The sequence below is a fragment of the Elephas maximus genome, chromosome 12, assembly GCF_024166365.1.
Source record: "Elephas maximus indicus isolate mEleMax1 chromosome 12, mEleMax1 primary haplotype, whole genome shotgun sequence".
Lineage (NCBI taxonomy): Eukaryota > Metazoa > Chordata > Mammalia > Proboscidea > Elephantidae > Elephas > Elephas maximus.
The window spans coordinates 57,697,085-57,723,928 of record NC_064830.1 but is presented as its reverse complement, the minus strand read 5'-3'; the positions used below and the strand labels follow the sequence as shown (position 1 = coordinate 57,723,928).

The 26,844-nt window shown below is 44.6% G+C and overlaps 1 protein-coding gene across 4 annotated transcripts in view; it reads right to left on the bottom strand.

Annotated features, from left to right (window-relative positions):
* RAB11FIP3 (RAB11 family interacting protein 3) overlaps positions 1–26,844 on the bottom strand; it is an 83,885-nt gene extending 57,041 nt beyond the window's left edge. For all 4 annotated transcript variants that reach the window (XM_049904686.1, XM_049904687.1, XM_049904684.1 and 1 more), the window contains exon 1: positions 26,192–26,844. In XM_049904686.1, coding sequence (XP_049760643.1) covers positions 26,192–26,746 — 555 coding nt within the window. In that variant the 5' untranslated portion in view covers positions 26,747–26,844. The remainder of the gene's footprint in view (positions 1–26,191) is intronic.

The following is a 26,844-nucleotide window of genomic DNA, read 5'->3' as shown; positions in this document are numbered from 1 at the left end:
AGAAACATAATCATTTCACTTGTTTTTTCAGGTCTTTGTTGTAAGAGGGATCACAGATGTGTCTGACTACTCCATTATCTTGGCTCCACCTCTCCCCCTCACTTTTTTAATAACTTCTCAGCAGAATAAAAACTCCATCACAATGTGGAAACAATGCTTGAGGTAGCACAAAAACCTGCTTCAAATTCAGGCAACAGCAGAAAAAGTAGATGGAACATTCCAATTTTCCTCCTTTAGAGTAATTATTCCAATTTTAAGAGGCCCCAGCTAGAGACAGAACCACCAGCCCCAGTTTTGCTTCAACTTGGACCCAACTCTGAGGCCCCTGCCATTTCCTCTACAGTAAATTTCCCACACGTAAGGGACTGACATGGTGACAGAGTTCATAGAACCAACATTGTTTTTAAGCAGAAAAAGGAAAACCTATACTGATTTTCCATGGGGTCTTTTTTGGGGGAGAAGGGAAGAGGTGCAATTCAAAACTTTCAGAACTGTTTCAGTCTTTAAAGCAATATGTCTCACAGGAATCTTATTGGTCACACAGGAATTATAAGGATGTCAGATTTAATGACTTACAAAATCTAAATAAGACAGCCTGGTTAAGAATTTATATATGTAATAAAATATGCAAATTACAATTTAGCAAGCAGAAGACAGTGAGGTAAGTATTGATTCAAACAGTGCTGAATGCAGCAATTTTGCTGCCCCCTCCATTACAGAAATAACTTTCACTGACAGATATGGGCAATTCGCAAACAATAAACTGTTAGTACATTTTGACTTGCTACAGGCACAGTCTAAAGGGACAGAATTCTGAGCTTTCTGTGACATTCCGGTGAAGACAGTAGCTTGAAATTCCACATAAGTAGCAAGAATCATAGAGTCATGTATTCTAGTTTGAACTTTGAACTTTGTAATTCATGGAATTAATATACACAACTGAGTGGGGGCTGCTGGCTGGTTCACTTTAGGACTCAAACTAAAAACAGAACTGAAGTATTCTTAGACATGTTAAACTGTTTAATAAAATATTTTAATCATTCAGCTGCTAACCCAGAGTTGGACGGTTCAAATCCACCCACCAGCTCTCCGGGAAAAAGACCTGGCAATCTGCTCCTATGAAGATTACAGCCTAGGAAACCCTATGGAGCAGTTCTACTCCATCACATGGGGTGGCTATAAGTCAAAAATCAACTCAACAGTACGTAACAACAACGTGCTCAACAATTTATGCATAAAGACCTGATTCGGAGATTCCTTTAGATGATCATTATTGTTGTCAGGTGCTATCCAGTCAGTTATGACTCAAAGCAACCTTATGTACAACAGAATTAAACACTGCCTGGTCCTCCACCATCTTCAGAATCATTGCTCTGTTTGAGCCCATTATTGCAGCCATTGTGTCAATCCATCTCGTTGAGAGTCTTTCTCTTTTTCGCTGACCCTCTACTTTATCAAGCATGATGTCCTTCTCCAGGGACTGGTCCCTCCTGATAACATGTCCAAAGTGCATGAGACAAGTCTCGCCATCCTCACTTCTAAGGAGCACTGTGGCTGTACTTCTTCCAAGACAGACTTGTTCGTTCTTCTGGCAGTCCACAGTATATTCAATATTCTTCGTCAATACCATGATTCAAAGGCACCAATTCTCCTTCTGTCTTCCTTATTCATCGTCCAGTTTTTGCATGCATATGAGGCCACTGAAAATAGCATGGCTTGGGTCAGGCACAACTTAGTCCTCAAAGTGACACCTTCGCTTTCAAGACTTTAAAAAGGTCTTTTCCAGCAGATTTGCCCGGTGCAATACATTGTTTGATTTCTTGACTGTTGTGTCCATGGGCATTGATGATGGATCCAAGTAAAATGAAATCCTTGACAACTTCAATCTTTTCTCTATCATGATGTTGCTATTGGTCCAGTTGTGAGGATTTTTGTTTTATGTTGAGGTATAATCCATACTGAAGGCTGTGGTCTTTGATCTTCAGCAGTAAGTGCTTTGAATCCTCTTCACTTTCAGCAAGCAAGGTTATGTCATCTGCATAACGCAGGTTGTTAATGAGTCTTCCTCAAATCCTGATGCCACGTTCTTCATATAGTCCAGCTTCTAGTATTATTTGCTCAGCATACAGATTTAACAGGTATGGTGAAAGGATACAACCCGGATGCACAACTTTCCTGATTTTAAACCATGCTCTGTCCCCTTGTTCTGTTGGAATGACTGCCTTTCAGTCTATGTACAGGTTCCACATGAGCACAGTTAAGTGTTCTGGAATTCCCATTCTTTGCAATGTTATTCATAATTTGTTATGATCCACATAGTCAAATGCCTTTGCTTAGTTAAAAAACACAGGTAATCACTTTCTGGTATTCTCTGCTTTCAGCCAATATTCATCTGACATCAGCAATGGTATCCTTTATTCCATATCCTCTTCTGAATCCGACTTGAATTTCTGGTAGTTCCCTGTCAGTGTACTGCTACAACCATTTTTTAATTAACTCCAGCAAAGTTTTACTGGCATATGACATTAATGATGGAGCCCTAGTGTTGCAGTGGTTAAGAGCTCAGGCTGCTAACCAAAAGGTCAGCAGTTTGAATCCACCAGCTGCTCCTTAGAAACCCTACAGGCCAGTTCTACCCTGTTCTATACTGTCACTATGTTTTGGTTTGTTTTTTTAAACTAATGATATTGCTAAAAAATTTTTACATTCTGTTATATCACCTTTCTTTGGAATGGGTACAAATATGGATCTTTTCCAGTAAGTTGGCCAGTCTAACCTATATATATATATATCTACACACACACACATATATATGTGTATATATATACTCTCTCTATATATATACACCTGAAAAAATGTTCCTAATCTAGATGATCAGAAACATTTATTTCATAAGAACCACAGCTGGCTCTGTGAACACAAAGCAAAGGCCTGCTGGTCAGAGCCCTAAACATTGCTGGAGCACTCACTCCTACTGGGGGAATGTCATTACAGTAAATCGAATATACATTTTTTTGGCAACTTAAAAGGCAAAGTCTGCTTATTTCTGGACACAATTTGAAAATAGACAGGAAGGCTAACTAACCCAAGTTTTCCTTACTGACTGTGCATTTGGAGCTCTCGGTTTTTCTGCCTAAAACACAAAATCGCTTCCTAAACCACCAAGGTGGGGACACGCTATCCTGATTACCTGTGACGGGGAACTGATTAACCTTCTCTGGAGGAGGGCTTAGAAATTTCTAGAATAAAAGCACTGTGCTGGCCTTACATGGAAAAGCTCATTCCAAAGATCCCTGGCCCATGCCATACTCAGGGAGCCATGTCCATCCTTCAGAAGCAGGTGTTGGAGCATCCCTAGCAGAGTGCACTTGCCCACCGGAAGGGGCTTGCATGGCACTCAGCTAGAAAAGCCTAAGTCACAGAGATGACCTGCTCTTCTCAATGCAGACGGGTCAGGAAGTGGGTCTGTGCAGCAGAGGATGCGGCTTCTGTCCCAGTCTGTCTGCCATAACTGGGACAGTGATAGATCACTGCTCCCCACTAGGTCCCATACCCCCGCTGTGTCTGAAGATCCTGTCATTGATGTGGGGCAGGGCAGTGGGCACGGGAAGGGGGCACAGTTCTAGGGAGGGGACACCTCAGGCACATCCTCCCATGGGCCCTTCTCCAAGGGGCTAATGGAGATGTCCCACTCAGGCTGCCCTGTGGAATGTCAACCAACTGGGACATGCTTTGAAGTAAAAGATGACCCACTCACAGAACTCCATTTTGGGCTGTCTTTAAGGGTACTGGCAGTATTCTCTGACCTAAAGATGCCCCTCGACTCCTGGGTCAAACCTCGTCCCCTAAGCGTAAGTCAAAGGGAAAATAAAAAGCAACCCTAAGAGTTACCAAATAGAGGTGCAGCAAGGCGAATAACTGGAGGGAGCCCCGCCCCATCTCACCCCAACCTGTACTGAGGATTCCTGCTGCCTGCTCACCAGTGGTTTCATTTCCTAGTTAGTCCATGTTTCAAACGAATATGCTACTGCTGCTAGTTCCTGGCTTTCCGAATTACATGTTGCATTTTGCCTCCTACCGCAAGAGATGAGAATTAGCTCCTCTACCCCCTGGGTTGGGTTAAATCTTCTGCAGCACTTAATTTACACCATTGATGGTGTAAACATTTTTCATTGCTGATCCATGATTAAACTACAACATTATACACAATTTTTCCCTATACTTAGCCATTCCCTTGCTTTTTCATTGCCTTAACTTTTCACACACCTATTGCAATGTTTGGAAACCCGGGTGGCATATTGGTTAAGAGGCTGGCTGCTAACCAAAAGGTCGGCAGTTCGAACCCACCAGGCACTCCTTGGAAACCCTATAGGGCAGTTCTAATCTGTTCTATAGGGTGGCCACGAGTTAGAATCGACTCAACGGCAATGGGTTTGGTTTTGGTATTGCTATATTTAACTTGTCTGTCCACAGAATTGTAGAACCCCTCAAGTCCATTTTCCACACAAATTCTGCAAGTGCTTCCCTGCAATGCTCGGGGCCTTGTCTGCCCTAACCCTGCCCCTGCAAGTCTGTCCCTGGGGTCTCCCCTGCCTATCCTCTGCCTCCCTCTGGCTGGGAGCCTGGGAAGTGACCCTGTGTCTTCCTCTCTCTTTTTGGAGGAGCCTCTGAAAGCTTACTAAGAAAGGAGCACTCTTGTTTGGAATGCCTTTGGGTTGGACATCAGCGCCCATCCTCTCCGGTTCCCCTGTGCTGTGGAGGAGCCTGATACTGTTCCCTTCCAATGCCTGTGTGTGCACCTGCTTCTAACCTCCGGAGGCTGTTGGGAACTGCCTCTAAGATGCCACATGATGTGCGTGGTGGGGAATCTCTCCCACTCGCTGTCCGCAGCATGTGAACATCTCTTCAACCTGGAGATGCAGCTCTTCCCGTCTTCAGAAAGCATCCTGCATAACCTCTCGGAGAGTGTCTTCCTGCACTGCCTCTGTTCTTCCCTCTGTCAGGCCCGTGGTTAATCACATCCTTTTCTCTCATTTCTATCTGCCCACCCCTCCGCCTCTTTAAGAGCTCTGCAGGATATGGTCTTGACTCCATCTTCCAACCCACCAACTGACTGCTCTCATTTCGTTTTTAATTTCCAAGGATCCCTTCTTGTTCTCTGACTATGATCTCTTCTTCAATCTTGCTGAGAATACAAAGATTTATTTTCCATCTTTTCTTCTGCTCCTCCTGCTGACTGTTCCCTTAAAGTACCTTCTTTTGCTTTTCTTTTTTGTCTCCTTCTTGTTGGAAGACTTCCTCAAATATCTGAGGAGTTGTCCCTCTGCATTTTAAAGTGGCTGGGCTGGTTACCTGTTGATCCCACTGTAGGTTAGCTGGCAGTGACCTGGCTTCTGCATTGTCAGGATATGTCAGGATAGGACGCTGTGGCAGGAAGAATTCTAAGGGGCTCCAGGTGCCCTCCCTTGAGTGTGGATGGGGCTGTGAATGTGACGTAAGACTCTGTTGTGGCAGACGGCTTGTTGTGTGGAGAGGGCTTCCAGGAGTGAAAGCTGCACCCAGCAATCAGCCAGCAAGGAAGTGGAGACCTCAGTCCTACACTCGCCAGGACCTGAACTCTGCCAACCACCTGACCGAGCCCTGCTTGGTGCACACTGTGAGCGCAGCCTCATCAGACCCTGAGCAGAGCGAGCGCTGGCCACACCGTGCCTGGACTGCTGACCTGAAGAAACTGAGAGGTAACAAACAGGTGTTGCTTTAAGTCTGAGTTTGTGCAATTTATCACGTGCAGTGCCAGAAAACAAGTCTCATTTTCTCAGGGCCGTTCAGCTCATCCAGAGGAGACTCCCCCCATGGTGTTCTGAGTGCTAGGCAGTAGATGACACATCAGGGTACTCAGTCTGCTACCTATAGGGTGGCCATGAGTTAGAATCGACTCAACAGCAATGGGTTTGGTTTTGGTATTGCTATATTTAACTTGTCTGTCCACAGAATTGTAGAACCCCTCAAGTCCATTTTCCACACAAATTCTGCAAGTGCTTCCCTGCAATGCTCGGGGCCTTGGATGCAGACTCTCCCTGCCTTGTCTGCCCTGCCCCTACAAGTCTGTCCCTGGGGTCTCCCCTGCCTATCCTCTGCCTCCCTCTGGCTGGGAGCCTGGGAAGTGACCCTGTGTCTTCCTCTCTCTTTTTGGAGGAGCCTCTGAAAGCTTACTAAGAAAGGAGCACTCTTGTTTGGAATGCCTTTGGGTTGGACATCAGCGCCCATCCTCTCCGGTTCCCCTGTGCTGTGGAGGAGCCTGATACTGTTCCCTTCCAATGCCTGTGTGTGCACCTGCTTCTAACCTCCGGAGGCTGTTGGGAACCGCCTCTAAGATGCCACATGATGTGCGTGGTGGGGCATCTCTCCCCTGTTCTCCTAACCTCTGTTCTGCCTGGTGTCCTGAGTATGAATCCTCTTCACTTCCACCTCTATTCTCAAGAGGTCTAGGAGGGGGCTCACCCCACTCTCTGAAGTGGAACCAGCTCCCCACACGGGCTCCCCCAGGCTGCCCCTCCTGCCCTGGTTCCCTGAGGCCCCTGGTGTTCACTGTCTATATGGCCACATCGCTTTTCCACACCCTGGACATCTGCATTCATGTGTCCCAGCCCCTGCCCATTCGTTTGCCTCTTCTCTGAGCAGAGGGAGAGCCGAGTGTACAGCCCTGCTGGTTCTGGGCTGAGTGGTACCAGCAGAGTCTTTGGAAAGGTGCAGGCCCCAGGGCATATGCACAGTCTATGAACATGTGCCCACTCACCTTAATAAAAAGCAAGCATCATTCTGGCTCTGGCAGCCTGTTCTGAATGGGGATTTTCTGATTTGCTTTGTTTTAAATGTAGATGGAAAAGCAGCTTTAAGTGCCATTCCTACATCATGAAGTGTTGATAATATCAAAACCTTAAAATCAAAAAGTTTATTAACATGCCTGGGGTCTTAAAAGGAGCTCTGGTAGCAAAGTGGTTAAGGGCTCTGCTGCTAACCAAAGTGGGCAGTTCAAATCTACCAGCCACTCCTTGAAAATCCTATGGAGCAGTTCTCCTCAGTCCTATAGAGTGGCTATTAGTTGGAATCGACTCATCAGCAACGGGTTTAGTTTTGGTGGAGGTCTTAAAAGCTTGCAAGTGGCCATGCAAGACACAACAATTGGTTCCTACTCACCTGGAGCAACGGAGAAAAAAGGAGCCTCAGGAATAGGAGGAGGAAATGGAATGTGTGACTAATTGCCTCTATGAACAACTGTGTGACCAGAAAAACTGGATGGTGCCTGGCTATCACTACTGAATATTTTGATCGAAGGTTCCACAGAAGAATCTTGATGAAAAGGGGAAAAATACAGAACAGAATTTCAAATTCTCATGGTGTCTAGACTTTCTGGAGCCACGGAGGGTGGATGAATCCCTGAAACTATTGCCCTGAGATAATCTTTAAACCCTAAACCAAAAATACCCTCTGAAGTTATCTTAAAACCAAATAATAGTTCAGCTTAACTAGTAAAAAAGGTCTGCCTTGAGCATTATGCTCTTTTAAGAACTACCTATATGGAATCAAACTGACAACAGCAACTTGAAAGATTAGATAGAAACCTTATGTGGCAGTGAGTTTATGTTAACGAGGGAAAAACAACTCAGAAACGGAAGATGAGAACAGTTGCACAACTCAAAGAACGTAATCAGTGTCACTAAACTGCACGTGCAGAAACTGCTGAATTGGTTTATGTTTTACTGTGTATATTCTCAACAACAAAATAAATAAAATTAGGGGAAAAAAGTTTATTAACGATGTTAATAAGACTGACGTTTCATACTGACAACACTCTAGACAAGCAAAAAATGTTTGTGCAAAAACGCTACTTATGTCCTCCAAAATCTTCAGGAACATATCTGATCTGTACAATTATTTAACAGGTAAGGAGTCCCTCAGTGGGGCAAACAGTTAAGCACTTGACTACTAGTCAAAAGGTTGGTGGTTTGAACCCATCCAGAGGTACCTGAGAAGACAGACCTGGCAATCTGCTTCCAAAAGGTCACAACCTTGAAAACCCTATGGAGCAGTTCTACTCTGCACACAGGGTTGCCATGGGTAGGGACTGACTCACTGGCAACTAACAACAACAAGGTAGAAAAAATAAATGAGTATCGAATACAGATATTCCCACACAAAACACCATTTCTATCAAAAATTGCATACAATTTTTAGCCACTTAAGCATCACTGAAAGTGACTGTCCTTCGGGGCGGGGGAGCCAACACCTGTGTAGTTAGTTTACTATTACACAATACCTTTGCGATTTAAATTTAAAATTTAACAGTTTGTTTGTTTTAGAGTGGATAATAGTTAGGACCCACTCTGAGAGAACTAAACAATTCTACAAGCTCTAAAATACTTACTTACCCTTAAACCCTAGAGTCTCAGACCACCACTGCTGCAGAACTGGCCTAATGTTTACAACTGCCATAGTTTTTTTTTTTTTTAAATCGAGATTATTCAACAGCGGAAAAAACATCTAATTCAGCACAAATGAAAATTCTTCACTCTCATTCTGTCTAACATCATCTTCTGTTTTTCTCTGCCTTCACCTTCTGTACTTTGCTCTTTAAAGAACACTATCAAGTAGAGTATTAAACCAAAAACAAAGACTTTAAGGAGTGGGTGAGTACTTACCTGACCTCTGCTCCCTGTTTAGTGATGGCATGTATCTGAAACACAGGGCTCCAGGAGACCCTGGAAGCTGCCTGTCCTGACCCCCTCCCATAGGTCAGGATGGAGGCGCCAGGATGGAGGCGCCAGGTTGCACAGAACTAGCCCGACCCACAGGAGACACCCACACTTCTACTAGCACTTTGAGAGGAACATCAGCTCAGACACACCACGAGAAAAAGGCAAATGAAAACTACACTGACAACCATTCTGCTGGTATCAGACTGACAGCACTTTTCAGGAGGGCGATGTGGTGACAGAAGAATTTTTTTTAATTCTTTAAAATCTCTATACCTGTTCTCCTAGAGCCCCTAGACTTTAATAAAATAATAGAGACTGCTCATGAAGACTCAGCAACAAGAAAGTTTATAGTAGTGAAAACCTAAAATACCAAAAACAGTGGGTTAATCAAATAAATTCTAGTATATCCATTCATTTAATGGATAAACTATTTCATCATTAAAATCATGTTGTAGATTTACTGACATTGAAAGATGCTGACAATATATTCATCTAAAGTAGGTTAAAAATCTAAGTAAAGTCTGGCTGATTTTACCTTTCTTCTATAAACAATCATTTAAAACTCTAGAAGGTTCAAAGGTTCACAATGCAGGATGGGATTTTTGTTTCTCCTTTATTTAAATGTTTTTATTTAAAGAACAATTATTTGCCATGAGGGCAGGGTAATGTGCCTCAGATGCAGCCCCACAAGCCCCACAGGGGGACAACCCACCCTCTCCTGCTCCCCACCACATGTGAGGCCACAGGAGTGGCTATGCACACATGTGCCCTCTTTCTAGCTGGACAGGAAAGCATGTTCACTGGTAACTGCCCTCCACATCACGCATCTCAAACAGTATGCCAGGTACACGCAGTCAAAATCCAGCAAACCTTTATTCAGCCGAGTCGAAATGGCTGTCCATCAGCCACACATCTCAGCATACTCCCTATTAACTGAAGTTTATCTAACTCTAAACCAGGGCTTCCAACCAGTCTGAACAGATTCAGCCATGGTCAATGAAGTGAACTTGGAACAGACCCAAATTTTTTAAATTTGGGTTATCTGGAACAATAACTGGAATGGGAAAAATTACCAGTCGACGCCCTGGAATAGGAGACTTGGAAGAGGCATAGTGAGCCTTTTCAGGAGCCTGATACATGTGATAGGATTATTGCCAGGACTGAAGAGAGCGACACACATTCAAAGACGTGCAGCTGGCCGCCATTTCTGAGCAGGGCACCACTGTTTCCGAAGGACAAGCGATCTGGTTGCTATGCAACACATCCGCTGCATTCGATTTCTAAGAGAGAGATTAAGTTTCTAGCAGGGCTTCAACCAGTAATTTTTCCTGTTCTGGTTATAGTTCCAGTTCACCCAAATTTTTAAATTTCTGGTCTGTTCCCTGTCGCTTCCTCGGCCATGACTGAACCAGGAAGAACTGGTTCGAAGCCCTGCTCCAAACTCAATCAGCCATGAGATGAGAATATGTTCTGTACTCATGCTTGCATACGCTAAAATTCTCCTACTAGGAATTCCATAGTCTCAGAGAGAAAGGCAGGACGCTCTCTGAAAGGATTGGTGAGTCCTCACCAAATGGTAACTTATCATGAAATGGACTACAACCCAGATCCTTGAAGGGGCCTTACAAATCAAATAACCAAGAGAAACCCATCTAGCTGCCTCCAAGTTTTTTCCATCCTCACCAGCGAGAGTAAACCACACTGATAACATTGGATTTCCTAATAATAGGGCTTTTCATTTCCAATAGTGAAAAAGTTAAGCTTTGTTTTTCTTGGATCTTAGTGGAATAAACCAATCCAGTCCACCCAGTGCTGGAATGAAATAAAACTTTATCAACAAGTGGGAAAAAAGACGGGGTGAGAAGTATATAGAGGAGGAAGGGGAGACCAGAGGGACAACACTTCAGAGTGCAGGGTCTCTTCTGAGTCTCAGGAGAGCTGCCCCCAAAAGAAGACCATCTACCTGTTCCTTCTCCTCTAAAAGGACCTCCAGAAGAGGTGCCTAGGTGGGGCACATGTCCACTGGCTTCCAAAACGTGGCACTCAAAAGGTCCCCAGAACATACACTGGAAACCAAAGCACAGACTCAAATACCTTCTGCTGATCACATTTCCGGGCTTGGGCAGGTTCAGCAAAAGCTGGCCACTCTGCTACCTAATGCATTGTGAACCAGAAAACCATTCATCTTCTAATTGATCACCTCAGGTGACGAAATTTGTGAATGTTCCAAACACCTGAGGGGCAGCAGAGAGGAGGTGGAGGAAGAGCCCTGGTGGTAGGTGACCAGCTCCCAGGTGACCGGGGCTGTTGGGGCATCGTTGTGCAGCCAGTCCTGGGCACTCTTGTAAATAGCTGAGCCCTTCTTGAGAAAGACTGGAGACTCCAAAATGTAAGAAAAATAAGTGCTCCTTTACACTCAACGAATGCACCCCACACCTGCTTTCTCCTCAGGTATCCTTCACCTGGTCTGCATCTTAGCAAGGCAGGTGGACAGGACCCAAGTCAGGAGCCTCTCCCTCTGGCCACACGACAATACTGTCATGATAGCCACAAAGGATGCTTGTCTCCAAGTCCACATGGACTTTTAGGCCTGACCACAAAACGCTTGTTTACAACAGCCTCAAGGGAACATCTGATGCTCAGCAAGGCCTTGCTTCCATTCATCACCATCTGACAGTGGGGCACACCCCCCAGGAGGCAACATGGGAAGTGGGAAGCAGGTAAGCTGTGGACAGCTCTGGCTCAAACACAGCCTCTGTCCAACCTGCTCAGAGCTGCTCCACCTCGGGGGACAGTGCCCACATTCTAGTCTGACACCCACACCTGCTCCAGTTCAAGGGCTCCTACCTACCTTTCAAGGAACAAAGGTTCCCTTTCCAGTGCTGTCTCTCATCTTGGCCAGCCCAGTAGAGTTACCTGGGAGTTTTAGAACCCAAGCTCACTGGTCCCACCCCCAGAAAGTCTGATTTAAATAGTTGGGGGAGGGAGTGCAGGATGGGCCCCTAGGTCCCGAGGGGAATAGGGATGCAGAGAGGGATAACGGGAAGACCCACAGGAGTGGAGCCTCCTTCTGCCTCTGGACACTGGGCAGAAGAATGGGAGCCGGCATGCTAGGAGCGGAGGCACAGGGCATGGGTCCCAAATACACGGGAAAGAACACGTTTTCTCAGTTGTTTGAGTCACTTTTGGTCCAGCGTTCTGCTACTTTCTACTCAAGTCATCCTAACTACTGACTCTCAGACTATCTCCAGCCCAACCTCCTCCCTCAGCTCTGAACAGCACAGAATACTCCCCAGAAATGTCCAGTGTCTCAGACAAGCCCATCCCCTCACCCCCTGCCCTTCGTTCCCCCCTAGTGAAAGGCCCCAAACACCATGAAGGCCCTCACCTGCTACCAGCCCTCCGCTCCCTTCCTTCCCACACCCAATCAGTCATCCAGTCAGATGACACTGCCTCCCAGAATCTCCAAATCCCCCCAGCTCAGTTCCAGGGACCACCACCTAGTCCACAGTCACCAGCCTTGGCTGACCCTGCCAGGACCTCCTCACAGGTCTCCGCCATCCACTCCCGCAGACTCCAGAGTGAGTGATACCCTGAAAAGCTAAAACTTATTACCCACCCTTCTCAGTAAACTCTTCACTGTCTCCCTACTGCTTGGGCATGAGACCCCATTCTCAGCACACCCAAGCCTCCCTGTTCCCTGGTCCTTCTGGAGTGCCATCCCTCCTCCTCCAGGGCCTCCTTTGCTGCACCTTCACCTGGAACCTCCTTCCTTCCCTCTCCACCATGACCTTGGTAATTCTACTCAGTTTCAGAGTATCAGCCGAAAAGTTACTTCAAATGAAAAAAGTTGCTTCCCTTGGGCAATGTTCTTAACTACTAGGTCAGGCTCCCCGTCACACAACCTCACAACAATCTAGGCTTCTCCTTCACAGCATTTCCGCTACATGGAATTATTAGAGATTATCTGTTAGTATCTAGCCCATCAGCTCCATAAAGGACACTGTTATGGATTGAACTACGTCCTCCCAAAATTTGTGTTGTAAATCCTAACCTCTATGCCTATATTTGGAAACCCTGGTGGTGTAGTGGTTAAGTGCTATGGCTGCTAACTAAGAGGTCGGCAGTTCAAATCCACCAGGCACTCCTTGGAAACTCTATGGGGCAGTTCTACTCTGTTCTATAGGGTTGCTATGAGTTGGAATCAACTCGACGGTAGAGGATTTTTTTATGCCTATAGTTATAATCCCATTTGAGAATGGGAAGATTGACCAGGAGCAGCTCAAAAGAGACAAGAATCTTCCTCCACAGCCGACAAAGAGAGAAAGCCTTCCCCTACAGCCAGCACCCTGAATTCAGACTTCTAGCCTCCTAAACTACAAGAAAATAAATGTTTGTTAAAGTTGTCTGCTTGTGGTATTTCTGTTATAGCAGCACTAGATAACTAAGACAGACAGCAAAGGGGTCTGTCTCATTCATTGTTTTACCCTAGCACCTGTAACACCGCCTAGCATGTACAGTAAACATCACACACGTTTGCTGAATGAACGAATGAATGGATGAGAAGTGGTTGAGTTAGTAATGAAACCCAGGTCAGCCCAAATCTGACACCATCTTGTTTCCTTGGATGTACATAACATATACAATTTACGGATGGAAAAACAGCTCAAATAAGATAACACATTTTTAGAGACTCATGCTCAGACACCATGCACAACAGCACCATGTTCCTCCAGGGATTCATTGCACACAACTAACCAGTTCAGCAGATGCTTGTACAATCAGTTCCCACTCTCCACCTGACTGATGTGGCCTCGCTACATCACAGCCAGGCACCAAGCCCCTGCAAAGCTGGGAGGGGCGTTCCTAAGTGCCATGCCAGGGACTGTGCATTAGCTAGCACCAGTTAACAGGAAGTTTTCCTGCAGCCAATGACGTATTCCTGGGAAGAACATCCAAGTACTTTCTGCCTCCTCCCTTCATTACCTATTTTGGATACCACAGAAAAAATCTGAACTGCTTAGAACATCTCACTAAGCCTCATCCAAACATCTATGATTCCAAAGCTCAAGACGATGTGCTCAATTTTCCCAGCACAAAAATTAGATCTTGCTAGAAGTTAGAAGTTAGGTATGCTAATGTTAATTTGCACAGTTTGAGGTATGGTGGCATCATCCCTAATATAAGAAAGCTTTGCGGGGGGGGGGTGCCTACCAACATAGTGGAATATACCATGGTCATGAAAATCTAATTTTATGAACTTCGTGAAAATATAAAAACTTTCACACATACACACAAAAGGCTAAGCCAATCATTTGTTCACATGGCTTTCACATAGATTACATCTGGGCACAGAGAAACTGCAGGAACAGAGAGAGGCAAAGTTTGCATCCCAGCAACCCCCCCACCCCAGCTGTGTGGCACCAGCAATTCCTGCTCTACTGGTCTAACAGGACTGCTGTGGGGAGCCAGTGAGAAAAAGATAGGTAAAAATTCCTCACCCTGTTCTGACAGGTATCTGTGTGGGAGGCTAGGAGGAAAGGAAGGGGCTCAAACACGGTGAATTAATGCAGGAATTTGTCCCCACTACCTCCTGAGGGCTCACTGGAAAGAAACAACTCAGGAGCGCTCCCAACACTTCGGAAGATGCACAGCAGAGGGACAAGTGGGAGCTCACTTAGAGCAAAGAACCCAGAAATGGGCCACAGGGAGGATATTGCAGGACCGGGTGGCATCTCATTCCATTGTGCACGGGTTCTGCAGAGTCGGAGGCCCACCTGACAGAGCTAACAACAACCTTAACTGGAATCCATCGATAAGGAGCCCCCCACCCCTTTGCAGTATCACTACGACTCAATTTACTCACTGTATGCCATAGACTTTTCAAATTCAGTGTGCTATAATCCATGCCATCATTAGTCTTTTCTGAGGTTCAAAATGTCTCAGATTTGGCTAGTGGGAGCCCCTATAAGCTGGCACCTTGGTCCTTTTGACATGTCTCCATCAACTGTTGAACATTTCCTTGCTTTCTGAGACAAGATGTTCCAGACTCACCTTGAAATTTTCTTGCGCAGAACCTAGAATAAGTCATTTCTTCAAGGAGCCCTGGTTTCTTTTAGGAAATGGTATTTGGGAACCACAATCTGAGGACTGGGTGTGCTCATTGCTACTCCCATCCTTCCAGGTGTCCCTCACCCTTATTTCCAGCTAGAACAATATTCTCACTGGCTGAACTTTAAAAGCTACCTTGTAGGCTTTCAGAGGAAATGCTAACTTCTCTAATCAATGTGAATTGTTACTACTTTTACTGTGGCTCCATCAATTCGTTGTTCTTGTTGTGTGCCCATGGAGTGGATTTCGACTTACAGTGACCCTATGCGACAGAGCAGAACTGCCCCATAGGGTTTCCAAGGAGCAGCTGGTGGATTCTAGCTGCTGGGCTTTTGGTTAGCACCCAGAGCTCTTAACCACTTCACCATCAGGGCTCCAAAATTTACGTGTTTCTTAAAAAATATGATCAATCAGTTTAATGGCAGGCAGCGTAGTCTAATCTAAACAAAAGGTTTATAAAATGCCACTGGATTACTAGTGATGATAAAATTCCAAGCACATTGTCCTGTTTACTGACTCATTCCCAAACAATTCACAGCAATAAGGGCCTTTCTAGCAGTGACCATCCTCTCACATGAGCAGATGTCCAGCCAGGTACACGAGTCATAGCTTGAGTTTTAGGCTCTAAACTGGATAAACTTCTTAAGGAGAAATCAGAATAAATCATGTGAAATGAAAAAACAATGAATGATAAAAGCTATGGAGCTCCAGTACCACAAAGCCCAAGTGCAAAACCAGGACATCAGCAGACAAGGCACTTCTGATCACGGAGGACTATGAGCCTGGGGGCATGGACGTCTCTAGACAGCTTTTGAAAACTTCTGTATTTTTTTAAATACATCCAATTAAAAAAAAAAAATGTAAAATAGATCCTTCACCACACCAGAATTCCAAAAGCTGTATATCCTTCAATCCTTCTAAAGACATGGCTCAGAAATAGTTAAGGCTTCAAGTTACCCACATACAGAAGCTGTGTATAAAAGGGGCTATATGAATGCACGGAGTAGCCCTTACTCTATTTACAACTAATAATGCTGAGACCTTGGCCCTGCAGTTTGTCTCATATTAAATAATTCTCAAGTTTCCTAGAGCAACATCATTCTTGCCACCACACCCACACTATGTCCCTGCAGAGAAGGAGCAACATCATCCAAGGCCCAGCTCCCTCGGCAGAGACCTGAGGACTGAGGAAGAGGGACACCTGTTTCAGTGGCACAAACAAAACACTAACTCTAGGTTACCAATCCTATGTCATCAACACGTAGAGGTAAGGATCCACAACACGCAAAACAGAGGTCAACCATACGATTTTGGGAATCATGCTCCAGCCAAGTTTACACATAAGCCCAACCATCACTGGTTCCATATACGTTATTTGCATAGTCCCACCTAATCACTGTGTGTGAGTACAAAGACCACGGCAAGAAGGACCGTGCTAAGTAATTCATTACACCGAAGACAGGTCCTAAAGGCACTACCCCCACCAGTTCACACTTCAGAAGTATTTTGTATATTGATATAAAACCACAACTGAGTCAAAGAAAAACATGTAAATACTTCACTTTTAGACTCTATTTACTTTTTTATTTCTAAAGATTATAATTACATTTTTCCTAGATTCCCTTTTGTACTGTTTGAAATTTATGCTATGTGCTTATATAGACATTTTCAAAATATTTACAAAATCAGTAACATCACAGAAAATTTGGCAAATACACTAAAAAAAACCAACCCCATTCCCAACACGCCCTTGCTCCAATACAGATATCCCCCCAACACACACATACATATACACATACACACATATATCCCCCCAAATACACGTACCGCCACTTACAAAACTAAAATTATGCTTTTGTATTTCTTTTGTCTTTTTCAAATGTATAATTTTTAACAGTTATAATCATGATGTATGTAGAATTTTGGCTACTACTCTATTCTTTATATCACGCGCATTAATGTAAGGTAATCCAACTGAATGGGGAAATTATCGAATAGTATCATTAATATCACGCTTAGGTAAAATTTTGCTGAAGATCATTCAAAAGGGGCTGCAGCAGTACAGCAACAGAGAACTGACAGAAAATCAAACTGGATTCAGAGACAAGGACATGGAACAAGGGATATCATTGCTGATGTCAGATGGATATTGGCTGAAAGTAGAGAATACCAGAAAGATGTTTACCTGTGTTTTACTGACTATGCAAAGGCATTTGACTGTGTGGATCATAACAAACTATGGATAACATTGCAAAGAATGGGAATTCCAGAACACTTAATTGTGTTCATGAGAAACCTGTACATGGATCAAGAGGCAGTCATTTGAACAGAGCAAGGGGATACTGTGTGGTTTAAAGTCTGGAAAGGTATGTGTCAGGGTTGTATCCTTTCACCATACCTGTTAAATCTGTATGCTGAGCAAAAGATCCGAGAAGCTGGACTACAAGAGACTGTGGCTTCAGGACTGGAGGAAGACTCATTAACAACCTCCATTATGCACATGACAAAACCTTGCTTGCTGAAAGTGAAGAGGACCTGAAGCACTTACTGAAGATCAAAGACCACAACCTTCAGTATGGATTATACCTCAACATAAAGAAAACAAAAATCCTCACAACCGCCCAATAAGCAACATCATGATAAATGGAGAAAAGACTGACGTTTTCAGGGGTTTCATTTTACTTGGATCCACGATCAACACTCATGGAAGCAGCAGACAAGAAATCAGAGGACACATTGCATTGGGCAAATCTGCTGCAAAGGACCTCTTCAAAGTGTTGAAGAGCAAAGATGTCATCCTGAAGACTAAGGTGCACCTGACCCCAGCCATGGTGTTTTCAATTGCCTCATATGCATGCAAAAGTTGGGAGATTAATAAGGAAGATCAAAGAAGAACTGACACCTTTGAATTGTGGTGTAGGTAAAGACTATTGAATATACCATGGACTGCCAAAAGAATGAACAAATCTGTCTTGAAAGAAGTACAGCCAGAAAGCTCCTTAGAACCAAGGACAGTGAGATAATGTCTCACATACTTTGGACATGTTATCAGGAGGGATCAGTCCCTAGAGAAGGACATCATGCTTGGTAGAGGGTCAGCAAAAAAGAGGAAGACCCTCAACAAGATGGGCTGACATAGTGGCTGCAACAATGGGCTCAAGCATAATAACGATCGTGAGGCTGGCACAGGACTGGGCTGTGTTTCATCCTGTTGTACATAGGGTTGCTACGAGTCGGAACCGACTCGACGGCATCTAACAACAACGATGTAAGTTGGAGCCCTGGTGATGCAGCGGTTAAGAGTTCAGCTGCTAACCAAAAGGTCGGCAGTTCGAATCCACCAGCTGCTCCTTGGAAACCCTAAGGGGCAGTTCTACTTCATCTTATAGGGTCACTATGACTCACAATCGACTCGACTCAGTGGGAATGGGTTTGCTACTTTGAAACCTTTGTGATTAACATTTTTAAGGGTTACATGGTAGTCTTAAGTGGATGTTATTATTATTGTGAGTTGATCCCCAACCCATGGCCACTCCATACACAACAAAATGAAACGTTGCCCGCACCTGCACCTGATATTTAGATTATAAACTAATGTTTAGACTCTGTTTCTGGAAGTTAAACAAAATAAGCATTTGGAAGGGAGGCAATCCATAAACTTGATGTCCTTTACAACCTTTTCAGTACAGTCTAGATGGAATTAAATCCTTCCTACATGTTAAATCCTAAACTGGAATAATCCCTAACAATTCTGAATCTTCCTGGGGACAAGTAAACCTCAGGCATCCATTAAAATACACACCTGATGTCAGAGACACTCAATTTAAAAATCTTGGACCTAAAGGGATGATCAAAGCAAAAGATATGAATTACACCAGTTTTCTACAATGAAGCAATTGAAATATATTTTAATTTGCATATATGCATTCTGTAGGAAAACACCAAAATGGTGACAGTAGTTTCTCTGGATGGTGGGGTTATAGGTGATTCTTGTTTTTCTTCTTTTGCTACCTATAATCTAGCTTTTTTTTTAAGCAACGAATGTAATAACAATTAAGCTTTGTCCTGATATGATCTCAATTTGTGTAATTTTATACATAGTCATGTGTGTATAAGCAACAAAAAATTTGGAAGAAAATATACTAAAATACTAATGGTATTTTTCTCAGGATAATGAGATTATTAGTCATTTTTATTTTATATTTTATACCACTCTGTACAGTTTTTTAAATAACACGTCACTTTTATAATATGAAAAAAGCTTTTTTTAAAATTTCTATCGTGCTTTAAGTGAAAGTTTACCAATCAAGTCAGTCTCTCATACAAAACCTTACATACATCGTGCTATATACTCCTAGTTGCTCTCTCCCTAATGAGACAGCACACTCCTCTCCACTCTCTATTTTCATGTCCATTCCGCCAGCTTCTGACCCTCTCTACGCTCTCATCTCCCATCCAGACAGGAGCTGCACACATAGTCTCATGTGTCTACTTGATCCAAGAGGCTCACTCCTCACCAGTATCATTTTCTATCCCATAGTCCAGTCCAACCCGTCTGAAGAGTTGGCTTTGGGAATGGTTCCTGTCTTAGGCTGACAGAAGGTCTGGGGGCCATGACCTCCAGGGTCCTTCTAGTCTCAGTCAGACCATTAAATCTGGTCTTTTTATGGGAATTTGAGGTCTGCATCCCACTGCTCTCCTGCTGCCTCAGGGGCTCTCTGTTGTGTTCCCTGTCAGAGCAGTCATCGGTTGTAGCCGGGCACCATGTAGTTCTTCTGGTCTCAGGCTGACGTAGTCTCTGGTTTATGTGGCCCTTTCTGTCTCTTGGGCTCATAATTACCTTGTGTCTTTGGTGTTCTTCATTCTCCTTTGCTCTGGGTAGGTTGAGATGAATTGATGCATCTTAGATGGCTGTGTGCTAGCGTTAAAGACCCCAGACGCCACTCCCCAAAGTGGGATGCAGAATGTTTTCTTAATAGATCTTATTATGCCAATTCACCTAGATGCCCCCTGAAACCATGGTCCTCAAACCCCACCCTGCTACGCTGGCCTTAGAAGCGTTTGGTTTATTCAGGAAGCTTTCTTGCTTTTGGTTTAGTCCAGTTGTGCTGGCCTCTCCTGTATTGTGTGTTGTCTTTCCCTTCACCTAAAATAGTTCTTGTCTACTATCTAATTAGTGAATACCCCTCTCCTTCCCTCCCTCTCCACTCTCATAACCATCAAAGAATATTTTCTTCTCTGTTTAAACTATTTCTCCAGTTCTTATAAAAGTGGTCTCAGAAAAAAAAAATTTCTTATAAAAGTGGTCCTTTTACAACTGATTTCCCTCAGCATAATGCCTTCCAGATTTCTCCATGTTATGAAATGTTTCACAGATTCATCATTGTTCTTTACCAATGCACAGTGTTCCCTTGTGTGCATATACTATAATTTATTTATCCATTCATCCGTTGATGGGCATCTTGGTCGCTTCCATCTTTTTGCTATTGTGAACAGTGCTGCAATGAACATGGGTGTGCCAATATCTGTTCGTGTAAAGGCTCTTATTTCTCTAGGATATATTCCAAGGAGTGGGATTACTGGATTGTATGGTAGTTCTATTTCTAGCTTTTTCAGGAAGCACCAAATCGACTTCCAAAATGGTTGTACCATTTTACATTCCCACCAGCAGTGTGTAAGTGTTCCAGTCTCTCCACAACCTCTCCAGCATTTATTATTTTGTGTTTTTTGGATTAATGCCAGCCTTGTTGGAGTGAGATGGAATCTCGTTGTAGTTTTGATTTCCATTTCTCTAATGGCTAATGATCATGAGCATTTCTTCATGTATCTGTTCGCCATCTGAATGTCTTCTTTAGTAAAGAAGTGCCTGTTCATATACTTTGCCCATTTTTTAATTGGGTTATTTCTCTCTTTGTAGTTGAGTTTTTACAGTATTGTGTAGATTTTAGAGATCAGACGCTGATCAGAAATGTCATAGCTAAAAACTGTTTCCCAGTCTGTAGGTAATCTTTTTACTCTTTTGGTGAAGTCTTTGGATGAGCATAGGTGTTTGATTTTTAGGGGCTCCCAGTTATCTAGTTTCTATTCTGATGTTTGAAAAAGGTTTTTTTTTTTTTTTTTAAGACACTGACAAAACTGTCTGCAATCCTAACACAGAAAAGAACCTCATTGTCTTTTAGTAATTCAACCAATACACGGACTAGCCTATGTACACACAGACCCAGAGGTATACACACATACACAGTAACTCACATACATACATGCCACTTCCACACACACATACTCCTGCTCCCATACACGCCCTTTCACTCACACATACACCAGTTCCCACACACATGCATACATCCCTCCACACCCACTCATACCAGCTCCAACATACACCTGCTTGCCCTTGTTCTGTCTTTCTCTCACACATACACACACACTACAACCTTCCACACACAAAGACATCCTCACACACACCAAACATGCTCACACACACTCAATCTCAAGGTTAAAACAGATAGGAAAGGACCCTGAAATAACTAAAAGGTACAGCCAAACGTCCTCCGGCCAAACCAAACTCATTGCCATCGAGTTGATTCCAACTCATAGCGACCCTATAGGACAGAGTAGAGCTGCCCCACAGATCTCCCAAGGAGCACCTGGTGGATTCGAACTGCAAACCTTTTGGTTAGCAGCCATAGCACTTAACCACTATGCCACCAGGGTTTCCCCAAATGTCCCAGGGACTACCAAATGCCCACCACCAAAGGTGCACAAATGAAAAGCAGGGAGACCCTCTGAGCGTCAACACTTACTTCAGGAGCTGACTTCTTACAGGTACTGACAAAGACAGACAATGACTATCAAGGTTACTGAAGGGCATTCAATGCTTCAACGTGCAGGATTCTCTGAAAGGTCTCAAGGTGACTATCAAAATGTAAATGATTAAACCAATAAAATGTGTAAGCAGTCTTTAAGATTATACTTAATTCCTTTGAAAAATAAAACAAAAAGAAGCCTATACTTTCTCACACATTCTTAGAATTAATTTTATAATTTCTGCTTTATGATGGGTTGGTTCTGATTACAAGAGCATTAGTCCTCTCAGTATGAAGGGGTCATGTCAGAAAGAATCTTCAGAAACGGTCAAAACCAAAAGCAAAGAAGTTTCCTGAATAAACTGAATGCTTCAAAGGCCAGCGTAACAGGGGCGGGGGGTTGGGGACATCTAGGTCAATTGCCATAATAAAATCTATTAAGAAAATATTCTGCATCCCATCTTGGAGAGTGGCTTCTGGAGTCTTAAACGCAAGCAAGCGGCCATCTAAGATGCATCAACTGGTCTCAACCCACCTGGAGCGAAGGAGACTGAAGAACACCAAAGACACAAGGTAAGTATGAGCCCAAGAGTCAGAATGGGCCACATATGTCAGAGACTACATTAGCCTGAGACCAGAAGAACTAGATAGTGCCTAGCTACAACCGATGACTGCCATGACAGGGAACACAACAGAGAATCACTGAAGGGGCAGAAGAGCAATGGGACGGAGACCTCAAATTCTTGTAAAAAAGACCAGATTTAATGGTCTGACTGAGACTAGAAGGACCCCAGAGGTCCTGGTCCCCAGATCTTCTGTTAGCCTAAAACAGGAACCATTCCCAAAGCCAACTCTTCAGACAGGGATTGGACTGGACTATATATAAGACAGAAAATGATACTGGCGAGGAGTGAGCTTCTTAAATCAAGTAGACACATGAGACTATGTGTGCAGCTCCTGTCTGGAGGTGAGATGTGAAGGCCGAGGGCGATAGACGCTGGCTGAATGGACATGGAAATACAGGGTGGAGAGGAGTGTGCTGTCTCATTAGGGCGAGAGCAACTAGGAGCATATAGCAAGGTGTATGTAAGGTTTTGTATGAGAGACTGACTTGATTTGTAAACTTTCACTTAAAGCATGATAAAAATAAGAAAAAAAAAAAAAAGAAATGGTCGAGGCCTTATAAATAACCTTTTCCAGCTCCACAACTAATGCCTGGACAAAACTGACTACAGATTCCTGCTTCAAGAAGACACAACCAAAAAGCTCCCCTGGAGTCCTCTCTGTCCTTTCTTTTGCTGACTCCTGCTAACACTGTGTTACACTACACCACACCTGATCTACCACCAGATGATGTAATAAAATCCAAACACACCTGACACCACTAAAAAAAAAAAAAAAAAAAAAGGGACACAAAAGCCATCTGTATTTTATAAATGGGAACTGCTTCTATTAAAAATTCAGATAATCCACTTACATAATTTAGAATGTTACCTTCATAAACAGATTATATAGAGGATACTGAACTTGCTACCTCTGAAAACTTAATAATAATCAAGAGAACGTAGTTGCTTTCATCAAGGACAGTAATGTGACCGGCTTGAGTCTCCTGCACTCCATATTTTGAAATCGCAAGGTGGAAAGTACAAAAACCTAAGGTCTTGATTGTTGTTTAACTGAACTGTTCGTACAGTTTTAAAATAATCATGAATGCTTAGAAAAGAAACCTTATCTCTTAGAGAAGTATGCTGAAGTACTTATGGATGAAATGACCTACTGTCAGGAATCTGCTTCAAAAATAACCTGGGGTAGGGGCAGGTGAGCTTAGAGATGAAACAAGAGTGCTGAAGATGGCTATGGGGTTTCATTCTTTTTACTTCTGTGTATGTTTAAGACTTTTCATTTAAAAAGTTTAGAAATTATCATCATGCGGTGGACTTCTCTAAACTCCTTCACTGTAAGAGAATATTTCTTCTCTTTGCTCCTCTATAATGTACGCTGACGTTGGACTAGGTAAAAACAAGCCTGAAACACAATTAAAAAAACCCATCACCCTCAAGCTGATTCTGACTCACAGCGACCCTACAGGACAGAGGAGAATTGCCCCAAAGGGTTTCCAAGCAGTAGCTGTTGGATTCGAACTGCCAACCCTCTGGTTAGCAGCCAAGCTCTTAACCACTACACCACCAGGGCTGGCAAAAGCTTAAATGGACATAAAAGTTAACTTTTCATTACCCTGTAAATTATCTACTCCAAAATAGCAACCTAAACAGCTCAAAGAAACCACGAGCTCTCCTCCACCACCCCAAGAACAAGTTTCAACGAGGAAAATCCAAGTCAAGACATCTGCATCTCTTCCAACAGTCCTCTTCCTGAGCAGTCTGGAAGAGCAGACAGAAGCTCCTCTGCATTCTCTGGTCTCTCCAACCCCTGAGTCATCTGGCCTTGCCCCCAAACTTCAAATTCCAACAGACACTGTCAGAGCAAAGGAGCAAAGACTCATTTCTATTTTGTAATGATAAGAAAGCTCAGCCCTAAAGAGCAACCCAAAGTTTTTCCCACTGTGATCAAAGTTACAAGAGATGTTTCTCAAGTGAAAAGAGCTTTACGGAAATCAAAAGATAAAGGTTTGCAGGGATATTTTTGAGCCACCAATTAAATATAAGAAGTAGAAACCATGTAAGAAGGATTAAGAGAGAAAGACCTAGTTATAGTCCCTGTTCTAGCACTGACTAGTTTGAGGACTTGGAAAAGCTATTTAACCTTTCTGGGCTTTCCAGTTTCTTATCTGTAAAGTGGAGATGACTCCTGCTTGCCTACTTACCACCTCAGAGACTCATGATGAGGATCCAGTGAAACTGACAAAGAGCATCATGTAAGCTATAAAGTATTTATTCTACCGGAGTCAGGGCTGGTAAAGATGAGCAAACAGGATGCTTTCCTAAGGCCTTTGATTGGTGTAACGAAGCAAGAGCACATGTTTGGATAAAAAAGATACATCATACTAGTAAACAACAACCAAGGATACCCAAGGTGCTCCTGGGACTAGAGGCAAGAAGGAAAATATCAAGAGTTCAGGCCAGCAACCACAACCCATGACAAACATACAGGAAACTATTGGTTGGATAGCTTTTCGCCCATTCGAAAAAGAGATGGGAGACCTGCTCTGAGAAATGCCATGTGGTCATTACACTGACACCAACAATGTTCAGGATGCCCAGCACATACCTGCACATCATTCTGGACTGTCAGGTCAGCAAGAAGCCCTGATTTACTTGGACTGCTCAATAAAAAAAAAAAAAAAAAAAAATTTAATAGGAACTGTAAATACTCTGGGAGCTCAAAATCCCTCATAAAGGTTAATAGCAGGGTGTCAATTTTACCTCTTCTTAAAGACCACCTTGGCTCAAACATGCATATGTACTTGAACAGCCACTTAACAAATGTCTGTGTGTATGAGAAGAAAATATGAAAATCAGCAGATTAGCACTTAAGTGATTTCCTACCAAGTTAAATATTTAAAAGTGAACACTGGCGAGCTATGTGCTAACCACTGGATTTCTAGCAGAACACACATGCCTGCTTCTGTCTCCACCTACCCTGGTGGTGTAGTGGTTAAGTGCTATGACTGCTAACCCAGAGGTCAGCAGTTCGAATCAGCCAGGCACTCCTTGGAAACTCTATGGGACAGTTCCACTCTGCCCTATAGGGTCGCTATGAGTCGGAATTGCCTCGACGGCAGTTTTAGGTTTAAACTTTCCTAAGTGCTGACACAGACAGGAGAGGAATGGCTGTAGCAGCCCCAGCACTAGGTGCATTCTCCACCTATCTACAGTCTCACTCCGCCTACAAGCGTGGGGCGGGGGGGGGGGGGGGGGAGGGGAGCACTGGTGGAGTCCTGCAGGCTCTTTGCACTCCCCAGGGTGCCCCAAGGCTCATTCCCTTTCCTTCCACACAAAAGGAACAGAAGTCAAAATTTTTAACTCCAAGGACTTTCTACAAGCATCCCCTGTCTTCTAAACAATAAAAGAGGCCAATTCTAAGTAAAATATATGCCAACAACACACAGCAAAGTAACTGCTCAAAATCGGGGTCTATTGGTCTGGTCTAACAGGGCCTGCAGCCTGGCCTTTGCGGTCCTAACCCAAAACACTTCGTGCATTACTTCAGCCAAGGCAGAGAGCTGGGGAAACCACCGTGGGCCTTCTTCTTTGGGGAGAGGGAGGGCATCTTCATTAGGCAGCTTCGGGGGATGCCGCGGGGGCCACAAGCTAACCCTAGTTTAGGACGAATCCAGCTGTGTAGAGCTGGGGGGCAGGCAAGGGAAAAAAACGAGGTCCCTGAAATAAAACTCCCTTTTTTATAAGGGGGAAGAGGCTTTAGCTAAATTAAACCAGAGATGAAGGCAGAAGAGCGGAATAAAAAGGAAAAGCAGGTACCGAAGTCCTAACCAGCATTTCACGACCCCAGCGGACGTCTGCCCCCGAACTACACTGCAGGAGGACGGCCACGGCCCCGTACCTGCTCGGCCCCGTAGACCGTGGCAAACTGCACGAAGTCTTCGATGTGCACGAAGCCGTCCCCGTCGCTGTCCAGGGCCTCGAACACGGCTCGGAGGCGGGGACCATCTTCCGGAGCCCCCGCGGGCTCGCTCGGCCCGGGGTGCGTCTGACCGGGTTGGTGCGGAGGCCCCGGGCCCTCCAGCGTCCGCTCGCCCTCCGCAAGGGCGGAGAAGGGCGCAAAAAAGCCTCCCTGGGAGCTCATCTGGCGGCGGGACTCGAGGTCCTCCACGCGCAGACACGCGCTCTCCCGGCAGCTCGGGGCAACGTGCTCCCCCGGCTCCGCGCTCCAGGGGAAGAACGGGCCGGGCTCCGGCAGAGGCGGGTCGGGGCCGGGACCGGAGGCCGACGCCGGCGGGGGAAGGCCGCCTCCTGGGCCCAAGGGGCCGGCGTCGGAGCAGGTGTCCTCGCTGGCGCCGGGGTCCGGCTCCTGCCGCGGGCTCCCGCCCGGCCCGGGGTATGCTCCAGCACGGGGCCCCTCGCCCGGCGGCTCCGCGGGGCCCGGCTCCATCTTCATGGGCGCGGCGCCGGCCTGGCGAGGCTGCGGCGGCGCGGGCGGCTCCACAGACGGACAAAGGCGCTCAGGGCGCGGCGGCGGGCGCGGGCATCCCGGCG